At 37.0% G+C, this 12,872-nt stretch overlaps 1 protein-coding gene across 8 annotated transcripts in view; it reads left to right on the top strand.

Annotated features, from left to right (window-relative positions):
• The window catches only part of C7H12orf56 (chromosome 7 C12orf56 homolog), a 199,221-nt gene that overhangs the window by 98,078 nt on the left and 88,271 nt on the right, over nucleotides 1-12,872 (top strand). For all 8 annotated transcript variants that reach the window (XR_013155772.1, XM_077111297.1, XM_077111292.1 and 5 more), the window contains exons 5-6: nucleotides 2,434-2,507; nucleotides 7,623-7,767. Coding sequence is in view for 7 of the 8 variants with exons in the window: in XM_077111297.1 (XP_076967412.1) it covers nucleotides 2,434-2,507; nucleotides 7,623-7,767 (219 nt within the window). In the remaining variant the exon portion in view is untranslated. The remainder of the gene's footprint in view (nucleotides 1-2,433; nucleotides 2,508-7,622; nucleotides 7,768-12,872) is intronic.

Here is a 12,872-nt window from a genome sequence, read left to right as displayed (position 1 = left end):
CCCAGGCATCTGAGAAAACCAGGGCAGTAACATTCTTTCTGAACAAGGAGGCAGAAGGCCTACCCTCTCCAAGTACCAGAGCATATGCATCCTTTCCATGCACATGGATAGGTTCCCTCTCTAGGCCCAAGAAGATGTCATTAGTCTGGACCTCAGTTTCCAGACTTGAAGGGCCAAAAAGTTTCCTCAGTTCAGCCCTTCAAGTCATTTTTCCTTCAATCTGTCCCTTTTTTGTCCCTTTTAGTCTAGGCTGGCAGTGGTTCCTTATATACAGATCTTGCAAAAAGTCTGTTTTGCATGTAGTATACAACACTTCAAACATTCAGACAAAAGAATGTTCCACAAATTCTTTCTGGATAACTGCATTTCCAGTCCTGACTTGCACTGAAATGGCTGACTGGTTCCATATCCAGGTAAACCCTCAGACAGAGTTCTGTTCTCTGGGGACTCATTTTCTTGAAGCTCAGAATTTTCCAAACCATCAATTTCTGGTTCCTTTGTCACTAGAAGTTCCATTCTCAGTGTGTCCCTTTCCTCTTGCATTTTACTATAAGCTGCCTGGAGAAACATTTAGTTTGGAAATCTCTTCAGCTAAATATCCAACCTCATCACTTTCAAATTCTGCCTTCCATCTGACATCAGGATTCAATTTGCCAAGTTATCTACCACGTTAAAACAAGGATTGCCTTCCTCCAGTTTGCAATGACACATTCATCATTTCTGTCTTAAGATCTCATTGAAAGTAGTTTAAGCATCCATATTTCTACCAACAGTCTCTTCAAAGAAATCTAGGCCTTTTATATCAAGCACTTCACAATTCTTCCCACCTCTACTCATTACTCAATTACAAAGCCTTTTTTTTAAAAAAAACAAACATTTTTTTGTATTTGCAATAGCAGCATCCCACTCCCAGTACCAATATATGTTTAGTTTGCTAGGCTACTGAAGGCAATATACTCTGAAATTGGTTGGCTTTTCTTTCTTTTTTTTGGCATGGGCAGGCTCCAGGAATTGAACCCAGATCTCTGGCTCAGCAGGTGAGAATTCTTGCCACTGAGCCACGGTTGCATTGTCCTGAAATTGGTTGGCTCTTAACAATGGGAAATGATTAGTTTACAAGTTTACAGTTCTGAGGCTATGATAATGTCCAAATCAAGACTTCACCAAGATGAGGCTGTCTTCTGGAAGACAGGCTGCAGGTGATGGTGGACTCCTCTGTCAGATGGCAAGGCACACAGTGGTGTCTGTTAGTCTCTCCCTTCTCTTCCAGGTTTTGTTGCTTTTAGCTTCCTGTTTCCATGACTCTAACTCTTTATTCATGCCATTTACAAAGGACTCCAGTGAGAAGATTAAGACCCAGCCTGGACAAATGAAGTCAGCCATTAACTAGCCTCAGCCCCAGACATTCGTAAATCCTATCAGCTAGATTCTGCTATTGAAAGATAACTTGTCTTCCTTTTGTCTTACACCTTTAGTACTGAAATGATACCTCTGCTTGTCCTCCTTTCAGCTTATTTCCTGCTATTGAAATGGTAATGATAACACTGTATCCTTTTCTGGTTTGAACTTGCTATTCAAAATGATCTCATCTCTCCCTGCTAAAATCCTTAAAACCCTTGAACCCGCTAACCCTGGGGAGACAGATTTTGGGCTGCTAGGCCACCCGCTCTCCTACTACATGCGTAGTAATAAATTCTTTCACTCTTTGGGAAAAAAAAAAGACCTAGCCTGGACCATATCTTAACTGAAGTAATGTCATGAAAACTTACAATAGGTTTACACCCACAGGAATGGATTAGCTTTAAGAACATGATTTTCTAGGGTACATACAGTTCCAACCCACCACAATAACCTAAGTGTCTATTAATGGGGAACAGTTAATACATTTATTATTTATCAATGACAATAGGATACCAGGCATTCATTAAAAAGATTGAGGCACATCTGTATGTAAGACATGGAATGATATACACCATATAGTAAATGAAAAAGGTAAGTTCCAAATTAATATAACTTAAATAGTGTCAAATTTATATCATAAATATATAGTATAATGAATGTGTGTACATAATTGGAAGAATATATACCAAATGATACTAGTAAGGAGCTTTGAATAGTAGGAAGGAAGAAGAGAGAAACAGAGAGCTTTTGCTTTTCACTTTATTCATGTCTATACTGTTTGATTTTGATAAAATATTTTATAATGAGCACATTATGTTTAAGATTATAAAAAGTATGTTAGAAAAAATTCTCCACGGGGTTATCAAACACTAGATGTGCTACATAAGTAAATCATGCACTATAGAAAGGATTAAAAAGTAAGTGTATGTAATTGACTAATAGTAGGAAGAATTGATTTTCAGCTTTTTCATTAGAACAAAGGAATTTTTAAAGCAAAAATTCTAACTATTTCTACTTTTTCCCTTCTTTCAGAAAGCTACTCTTTTACAAGATCCCCTATATGCTAGTGGGCTCAGTCCTGCAATCAGAAGTCAGCAGCCATATAGGTAAGAGGTGACAATATAATAGGCTTTCATGGGGGATCATTTACTGCCCCCTTCCCTCTCTACACTGTCTGTTACTGATGGCCGCATTTATACTGCTAACCTCAACTCTGCCCTGAATTTTAGGTCTGAAAACCTGAGCACTCACTGGATATCACCTCTTGTATGTGTCACAGAAGGCTAAAATTCGGCGTATTCAAACAATACTTGGCAATTTCCTTCTTGTGCTGCGTAACACAGGGCATGATATCATTATCCCTAGATCACCTAAACTCAAGTCCTGGGTATCATACTTAATGCCTCTTTTCTTCACCCCGTCCACAGGGCCCTAACTAAAGGGTATAGGAGGCTACCAGTGGCCAAACATGTGGCAACTTTTGAGCATTAGAAAAAATGAATGACGTTATTGAGATACAATGAAGATATAAAAATTCAGAAGTGTACAATAATATGTCAGAGAGGAAAGAGAAATTCCCCCAATACCAATACACACACACAAATATAAAACTCATTGGACTCTATTAGAAGTAAATAGGGCACCATCTGCTCACTCTGCAAATCAGCAAACAAAAGGAGAGATTTAAGCACCTCTCCTGCTTTTCCCTATGAACTATATTTCAGGGTAACCAAATAGCCCTAGCTGTTGAGGGCAAAATTCCTCCTTTTTACAGAATTCCAGTGACTAAATGTGGGAGGTTTAACATTAGAATTAGAAAATTAACATTTTGCAGCCTCCAATGAAACAGATTTGTGAAACAATTTCCAATGGATGAACTCATTTGATAGAAAGGTGAAGGGGACTTCAGCATGGAGGGACCATGTTGTAAATAAAAACCCACTGATCAATCTTAGCATCACCAAAGTGGGACCACCAGTCTTTGTTTGCATCAATACTTGATACAATGAAATACTCAGCACTACCTGTGAAATAACTGTTGAAACAACTGAACCAGCATCTCACTTAAAAGTATGTATGTACGGGGTGCAAGGGTAGTTCAGTGGTAGAATTCTTGCCTACCATGTGAGAGACCAGGGTTTGATTCCCGGTCCATGCAGTTTCCAAAACAAAGAAAGAAAGAAAGAAAGAAAAAAAAGCCAGCAAAGATTCAACAAATTGTACTGCAATAATGGGATACTCAATGGAAAAAGAATAAAATGTGACCCCCATCATACCGCATACAAAAAAAAAATGTATGTATGCACAGGTGCGAATGTGTATATGTAAGGAAATAAATAAAACAAGATAAGCAAAATACTGAAAAGTATTGAACTAGGTGATGAATATGTGGGGGTTCCATATACTCTTTTCTCCATTTTTGTGTATATTTGAAATTATTCATAATAAAATATTTTAAAGCTTTAAATATAACGAGTACCTTATTTAAATCCTAATTTAAACAAAACCAAATATAAGAAGACATTTTAAGACAATACAGAACATTTAAATATGGACTAAGTATTAGACAATATTGGAGACAATTTTTAGACAATTATTAGACAATTTATTGATAAATTTGTTGGGTATGATGATGATTTTGTAAAAAAAATATTCATTTTACTTAGAGATGCATTCTGAAGCATGTGGGGGTTAAATGGCATAATGTTTAGGATTTATTATAAAAAGAAGATGGTTATAGAGATAGCTTGGAATTTCTACATGTTTTCATATGTTAACTCTTTAAAAGTATATTTTAATTTTAGTGCTTTATTTAAAGTAGTTTTTGAGTTAGTTGTATAATAAAATAGATCTTAACTTTGTATAAAAGTATGGCTTGAAATTTATCCTCCCTGGCAAAAGAGAGAGTTTGGCCAGTATCTTGATTCAGGAAAAACAGAGGTCTTGCAAAGTTAATTCAGAAGGGTAAAACATATTTTGAAGTGCAGTGATTTAGAATGCACCGTGAAGACTACAAAGATACACAAGAAATGGTCTCTACCTGCTAGGTATCTCCAGTTTCAAAGGAGTAAATATCGTTTGGATTTTCAAATTAGAGCTCTGTCACAGACATGACAGTTCTCTAACCTGACCATTGTGAACATAACACACAGCATTTATGAGACAATGTATGTTAAAACCGTTTCCAAGTGTGAAGCTTTATACAAATGTAATGGAGTATTTATAGTAAATGAGGAAATGAAAAGTTCAGAATGAAATGTTCAGGAAAAATTGAGTTTATCAGTAGTTCAGGAATTTTTCTTGCAACATTATTTTAGTGAACTTATGTCTTCCAGCTGATGAAAATACAACATTTAGATCCGCCCCCCCAACTCCACTGAATAATGGAGTTTTCTGGCATGAGAATTTTTCTTATTTAAATTAGACAAAGGATGTTTGTCATCCATAGAAAAACAAATATTCTCTGAATGTCCAAAGAAAGTGTGATTGTAAGTAACTTCTCTGTAGCAATATAGAATGCCTACTCGAATTTGCATTTATGATATATATGAGACCTTGGTTTACATATGAATTGATTTTTCATATGAAGAGATTAATATGAGTTTTTCTATGAATTTTTTTGGCTTCTATGAAAAAAGTATAGAATTATAAGAATAAAAATTTTGTTATCACAATCTATTATCATAGGTGGCAAAGGATTAAAACCAGTTTGTTTCTCTTATGGTTTATTAGCAAATTTCTGACTGTAATGGGAAAAACTGGAATATCAATTAAAAAATAATTCCTCAGGCACAGTGTTTTCATCTGAGTTTTTGCTTTTCTAAGCCTATCTGTCTGTGAAAACTACATTTGTAGTTTTTGGAGTTCTCAGAGTTGAGAGATTTTATGAAAGTTATTTTTAAATGAAATGCAGTAGTAATTAAAAATGTATGTATAGGAAAGTGAAATCTCAAAGCTTATTCCTATTTTATTGAGGTAACATAGTAAACATTGTATGCTAAGCACATGCATTAACCAATTAAAGTATCAAAACAGCACAAAGCATCATCATCCCTCACCTTATGGATGAGGAAACCGAGGCACGGAGAGGCTACGTAAGTTGCCCAAGGTAATAAACCAGCCAAGAAGGGGCAGCTCTAGGGTTCTGATCTTCCCTCTGACCTCAGCCTCCATGCTCACAATCACTGCATTCTTTTACCTCTCTGATGGCTATTGTGGATGCTTAATGATCATTTCTCCCCCAGGGGCCCCATGAGAAGAGGAACTGTTTTTCACAAAGTCTTAATTGATTGGATGGAAAAGAATGTCTTAGATTTATTTAAATAAAGGGGAGGTAGTGAGCAAGAACCAATATTTCAGGTAGTAGTATTGGGGTAAGTTGCTGGTATCATTGGTTTTTGGGGCAAGGGACAAAATGTTTTTACCTCAAGTCAGAAATTCTAGGACTATTCCGTCAATCTACCTAGAACATGAAACATCTCTCCTGCTGTTACTTTGCAACCTGGTTTTCTGAATCATTAGTTGTGTGAACCTGGATAAATTACTTAACCTCTTTACATTCCTATGCAATAGGAATTACCAACTCAGTCCCCTAAGTGGAATTGAATGAACTAATCCATGAAAAGTACCCAGGCCAGAGCCTGCCACGTAAGTTTGTGCTCAAGTGCAGGTTGTTATTAGTGAGTACAGTGGAAGGGGGAACAGTATTTAACATGATGATATTGTTTCAAGTTGTGGAAATCAAGCAGAGGAGCTAGGACAAGTACACAAATAATGGTAATAAAGTGGAATAGGATTAGTGTGACTAAGAAGTGTGAAAAAAGTACTATAGGAGGGGCCACATTCAGTTGCTGGAATTAGGGAACACTCTAAGAAGAAAGCACTACTTATTTTTAGCTCAGCCAGCTTTTCCTGAAGTGTGGACCACATGTGGGTTAGTGGTGAGAGATGCTTTCAGGTAATACTCTGACATGGCATGGAATAACTTTGAATTCCACAGTGAGACTCCTTTTAGTTTGATTTCATCAAGGAAAACCTCTTGGCTCAGCACCAGTTGTGGCAGTTAACTCTTGTTCACCTACTTTTCCTCAAAGAGAGAGGCCTCGGGCTGGGAGTATGGGGCATCTGCTTAGAATCTGTGTTGATTTCATGCTATTTTCATAGTTACATGCTAATTATGACAAATGACCAGTATTTTCCATGTAAAGTAGGGATACAAAGTTTCCTTTATAAGTAAATGTCTTTAAGCAAAGTAAAACAAACCAGTGAATTGATTTAAACAAAAATGAAACAAATAGTATTATAGATGATGCATAGATTATGATAAATGGTATATGAACAATTAGAGTTTATCAGATCCCGACCTAGGCTATGAAAGAGGGATGGGAGTTTACCAGGGACAGTGAGAGAAGAGTATTTCTACATGGGTACAGCTTGAATAAAGGAGTATAGGCAAAAAATATGCTTGGAGAGTAAAAAATAGTTTCAATTTGCTAAGTACATACCAAGAAAAAATTGAAGCAGAGACTTGAACAGGTATTTGTGCATCAGTGTTCATAGCAACATTATTCACAAAGGCCAAAAGGTGGAAGCAATCCAAGTGTCACCTGAATGGATAAGCAAAATGTGATATATCCTAAATGGAATATTCTTCATTCATAAAGGAATGAAGTTCTGATATATGCTATAACATGGACGAATCTTAAAGACACTGTGTTGAATTAAATAAGCCAGACATGAAAGACAAGTATTGGATGATTTCACTTATATGAAATACCTAGAATGGCCAAATTCATTAAGACAGAAAGCAGATTACAGGTTACCAGGGGCTGGGGAAGAAAGGGGAGGAAGTTACTGCTTAATAACAGAGTTTTTTGTGTGGTAATGAAAAGTTTTAGTAATGGATGGTAGTGATAGTAGGACAATATTGTGACTGTAACTAATATTACTGAATTGTACGCATGAAAGTGGTTAAAATGTGAAATTTTGTGTTGTATATATATATATAACCACAATAAAATGTAAAAAAAAAAAAATAGAAACAGTTCAGTTTAAAGAGGGCAAGTTCTTCTGGTAAGTAATAAAGCTAGAAGTACAAAACTATATTTATATCCAGTAGAAGTAGTTTTATAAACCTGTCAATAATAGTTGATATTCCTAAATTGCTGTTTTTTAATCATTTTTCAAATGGAAAAAAATGGAAAAATTTTTGTGTTTTGTAGATCTGAGGAGAAAATTAAGCACTTCAGTCAACTTAAATCTGAACTTTTTCTTAAAAACAATACCTTGAGGAAGATGCTTGATTTAATTACAGAACTTAAAATAGCAGCACAGGAAAACTTCATTCTGAAAAAGCTTTTCTGGAAAGTAGGTGTTTTATTTTTACTTTCAATCTTTAAACTTATTTCATCTTTTTATCGAATGTGGCATACACAAGCATAAATTAAAACATAAATAAATGTCATGTATTCTGATGTATTTTAAAATGTTGATTAAATTTAATGTTATCTAACCTTGATTGAAAATCTGTGACGTAATAAAAAATATGTGGTGGGGAATGGGAAGAGAGGCAAGAGATGGCAAAAAAGACACTAACTCCTATGGGTTGGGTTAGCAGAGTTCAATAAAAGAGATAAAGGAGAAGCAGGATGTGTTGTTGCAGAATATAGATTTCAATACATTTTGCTGTGCAGGTTCCTCTACAATAAATGTATAATTTAAAAAATTACTTTTGAGTATAGGATGGGTATTTTTAAAAACTCTCACGCCTGCAGAGTCAAGCCAACCTAACTTTTACTAAGTTACAGACGCTTCATTATCTATTTCAGGTCGAAGTTGTTGAGAAACCTAGGTGAGGGGATGCAACCTACCTAGGGCTCAGCTCACTACTGCATTTGCTAGTTATAGTTATATGTTATATCCTGACTCTGGCCAGCCCTCTCAAACATAGCTGACACATTTTATTGAGCATCTATGAAATGCACAACCTACCCAACTGTTCTAGTTTGCTAGCTGCCGGAATGCAACACACCAGAGACGGATTGGCTTTTAATAAAAGGGAATTTATTTTGTTGGTTCTTCAGAGGAAAGGCAGCTAACTTTCCACTGAGGTTCTTTCTTACGTGGAAGGCACAGGGTGGTCTCTGCTGGTCTTCTCTGGGTTCCAACAACTTTCCCCGGGGTGACTTCTTTCTCTATCTCCAAAGGCCTGGGCTGAGCTGCTAATGCTGAGATGAGGAATGCCAAGCTGCTTAGGCTGTGCTACATTGCGTTCTCTCATTTAAGCACCAGCCAATTAAGTGAAACTTCACTCATTGCAGCAGACACGCCTCCTAGCCAACTGCAGATGTAACTGGCAACAGATGAGGTTCACGTACCGTTGGCTTATGTCCGCAGCAACAAGACTAGGTATGCTCACCTGGCCAAGTTGACAACTGAATCTAACTAACACATACATACAAGATAGTCCCAGCCATTTCTTAGATTCTAGTTTCTTCATATGTGAGGTGACCAACCATTGTCATTTTACACAGGACTAGGGTGATTAACTTTCTCAGTTTGTTAACTGAGGGATTTCCCAGGTTGCAGGACTTTCAGTATGAAAGCTGGGAGAGTCCTGAGTAAGCCAGGATGGTTTGTCATCCTAATTAGAGGGCATATTGGCTACAGAGACTAGTATGCCCACAACACTGAGACTCAGGTAAGGATGATGTAGTACGATGTAGTCCTAAAATTCTTGGTACTGGATAGAAGTTAGGAGCATACCCTGTTTTGACTCTACTTCAGAAGATTGTGGACAATACAAAGACAGACATCAAAATACCCAACCAAGTTGAGAAGAACAGAGCCCAAGGGTGAGACTGATCTCTACATACAGAATGTGTAAAATGAAGTTTCAGGGTCTTTTAGCATGAAATGAATTACATTCACACGTCTGCACATTTAGCACCAGGAAGACCTGCTTATTTAGGTTGGGAACAGGACTGCTCCAAAAAGTGGGCTGGTCATATTTTCAAACTCCAACCTGTGTGTGAGACCAAAGGGAGAGATGTTTACTTGGCGCAAAATTTATATTTTGGGTAGCATGTTATCTAATTTGACTTCTATGGTCAGTTTACTTGAACAACATAATTACATGGACTCTTGCATAGGGCGTGAGATCTTGTGGGTCTGTGTTCGTATGGTGTCCTGATATATCCCAGAGTAATTTGGGCAGTAAATAAAAAAGTATCTGCAAAGTCCCCTAGAGGGACTAGGGAGAAAGGAGGAAATATTCAACATCCCCATCTGGGGAATTCCTGATAGTCTCGCAAGCAGTGAGAACAGCCAATTCATTAGGCTGAGCCCTCAATCTTGGGGATCACCCCTATGAAGCTTATTTCTGCAAAGAAGAAGCTAAGCCTCTTGATAATTATGCCTAAGAGTCTCCCCCAGAGAACCTCTTTTGTTGCTCAGATGTGGCTTCTCTCTCTCTAAGCCTACTTAGCAGAGGAACTCACTGTCCTCCCTACGCCCACAATGTGGGACCTGATTCCCAGGGATGAGCTGGGATCTGGCATCGTGGGAACAAGAAAGCCTTCTTGACCAAAAGGGGAAGAGAGAAATAAGACAAAGTCTCAGTGGCTGAGAGATTTCAGAGTTGAGAGGTTATTCTTATACATTATATAGATATCCCTTTTTAGTTTATGGTGTGGCTAAAAAGTGGAGTGGCTAGAGGGAAGTACCTGAAGCTGTGGAACCGTGTTTTAATAGCCTTGATTCTTAAAGAAGACTGATTGTGATTGTGGAAATCTGTGTGTAATGCTGCTTTTATTCATGGTATGGACAGATGAGTAAGAGAAAAATAAGGATAAAAAATAAGTAAATAAATATTAGGGGGAGATAAAGGGTAAAAATTGGGTAAATTGAAATACTGTGGGTCAGTGAGAGGGAGGGGTAAGGGGTATGGGATGCATGAGTTCTTTATTCTTTTTATTTCTTTTTTTGGAGTGATGCAAATGTTTTAAAAATGATCATAGTGATATTATGAGTCATTGATTGTACAATATTATTGGACTGTATGCTTGTGGATATTTCCCAATGAAAATATATTTTTTAAAAAGTGGGCTGGTAAGGGTAGAGCCAATACCTGGAGAACTGAATAAGGATGTAGGACAAGACCTGAAGAAGTCCAAGTCCACAAACTGAACACAATCAGAGACTTGAATTTAAAGTAGGTATCTGGATAGGAGAACTGAGGGTACCACATGACATTATGAAAGAGAGTATTGACGTTGAATACCAGAGCTTTGGTCTGGAGGTTGTTTAAGCATCGACAATCTTAAAACAGGGCTGATGCAGGTGGCCTAGGCTGTGGAACAAAAGAAAGGGACAAGACTAGATCTAACACACTCAGCCCACCACTTCATCTTCTCTCTCATCCCTTTCCTCTAAAAGCTCCAGCCATGTGGGATGACTTGAATATCCTTTCCTTTCTAACCTCTCCACATTATCACTTGATGTTTGCTTTTTCTAAGATACTCGTTTCTCCATTTTCACCTCTTATATCCTACCCAATCTTTAAGATTCAGCTTAAATGCCATTCTTTTGCCTCCTGTCATCCTTAGTGGGGAACTTTGGTCCATTCCTCCTTTGACCCCGGATGGAAGTTCTGTGCAAGAGAATTTTCTGAGATGTTTTATCATCTCCACTGTTCAATACAGTAGCTGCTAACCACGTGTGGCTATAAGCACTTGAATGTGACTAGTGCGACTAAGGAACTGAAATTCTAACTTTATTCTATTTATTTATTTATTTATTGCATGGGCAGGCACTGGGAAACGAACTCAATTTATTTTTAAAATTTAAATAGCTATGTGTGGCTAGTGACTATTGTACTGGACAGTGAAATTCCATGGTATTTCTCATAGCACTTTTTCATTAACAATTCAACAAACATTTATTGCATTCCTAATTTGTACCACGCATGGAATGGCATTAAAATGTAAACATGAATAAGATACAGTTCCTACCTTCAAGAATTAGAAAAGATATTTTCTCTTTTACTATATTTATTGGTATAATTGCCTTATTTGCCATTTTGTGCTACAGAACAGGCATGTGTCTTACTCATTTTTGTATTCTCCCTAATGCTTAACACAATGCTGTGCATATGCCTTAGTCCCTTAATCGATCTGTACTGAACTGAAAACTTAATGTCTTGTAAAAAAATCAACCTGATCAGAAGTCTAGGAATAAAATATTCATATTCTATTTTATATTTGAAAACACTGCAGCCATTCTTTAATGTACTGTCCTTAAAAAAAACTAAAATAGAAGAGCATCTAATTCAGTTGCCAAAACAAAAAAAGGCCTAAGGGTGCACAGGAGGTTCAGTGGTAGAATGCTCACCTGCAAGGCAGAGACCGGGGTTTGATTCCCGGACCATGCACCCCCTCCCCCCTCAGTAAAAGACGAACCAAAGTAAATGGAGAGGGATTTAAAAAGTACATGGGTAGCATCCCTATTTGGGGTCCTTCCACACCTTAGTGGAGCATGCCATGCCTCCCTGCCCCACCATCCCATCAGGACCTGGTAGCCTTATAATTCCTGCTCTCTAATTTACAACCAAGATCTATGCTCATGTTCTCCATTTACACAAAGTTAGTGTGTATGCCTAATAAATCAACATTTTTACCTTCTTTTAGGAGCTTTTGGATTGAAATGGCTATATAAACCTAAGTTTTTCAACATCATTCTGGGTTCCCTGAGAACATGAGGCCCCTCTGGAACCCACATTGGCATGGGGAGATAAAAGTCCTCTCTGATTTTTTATTCCTGGGTAAGAGGATGAATATATGTGTGTATATATAAATATATAAATATATACATACATACATACAGATATATTCCCTTTCAAAATTAAATTAATTTTGTTGGGGTATAATTTCTATATAATAAAATGCAGCCATTTTAAGGGTACATTTTGATGAGTTTTCACAAATGTGAATACCTGTATACCCACTAGCCCAGTCAAGACTAGAACATTTCTATTAGCCCAAGCTACCTTGTACCCTTTGGCAGTCAGTCGTCTTCCACTCCTGGCTTCAGGCAACTATTGATGTGCTTTCTGTCACTATAGATTAGTTTTACCTGCCCTTCGATTGTATTTACATGGAATTGTACAGTGTGTGTGTATATATATATATATATGTAATGTATACTCTTTTGCATCTGGCTTCTTTCATCATAGTATTTTTGAAATTCCTTTATGTTGCTGTATGTAAGTCGATACTTTAAGAGTGAAAATTCCTGAACCAGTGAACAGATGGGAAATAATAATGATTGATATTTATTAAGCAGATATGATGTGCTAAGCACTGTTTAAATGCTTTATAAGAACTATCTTATTTAATCATTACATCAAAGCAATGAGAGAATATTATCCCCATTTTTGAGACAAAGAAACTGAGACATAGAGAGTATAAGTTAAT

This window comes from Tamandua tetradactyla, chromosome 7 (assembly GCF_023851605.1).
Source record: "Tamandua tetradactyla isolate mTamTet1 chromosome 7, mTamTet1.pri, whole genome shotgun sequence".
NCBI lineage: Eukaryota > Metazoa > Chordata > Mammalia > Pilosa > Myrmecophagidae > Tamandua > Tamandua tetradactyla.
This window is presented reverse-complemented; position numbering and strand designations above follow the sequence as displayed.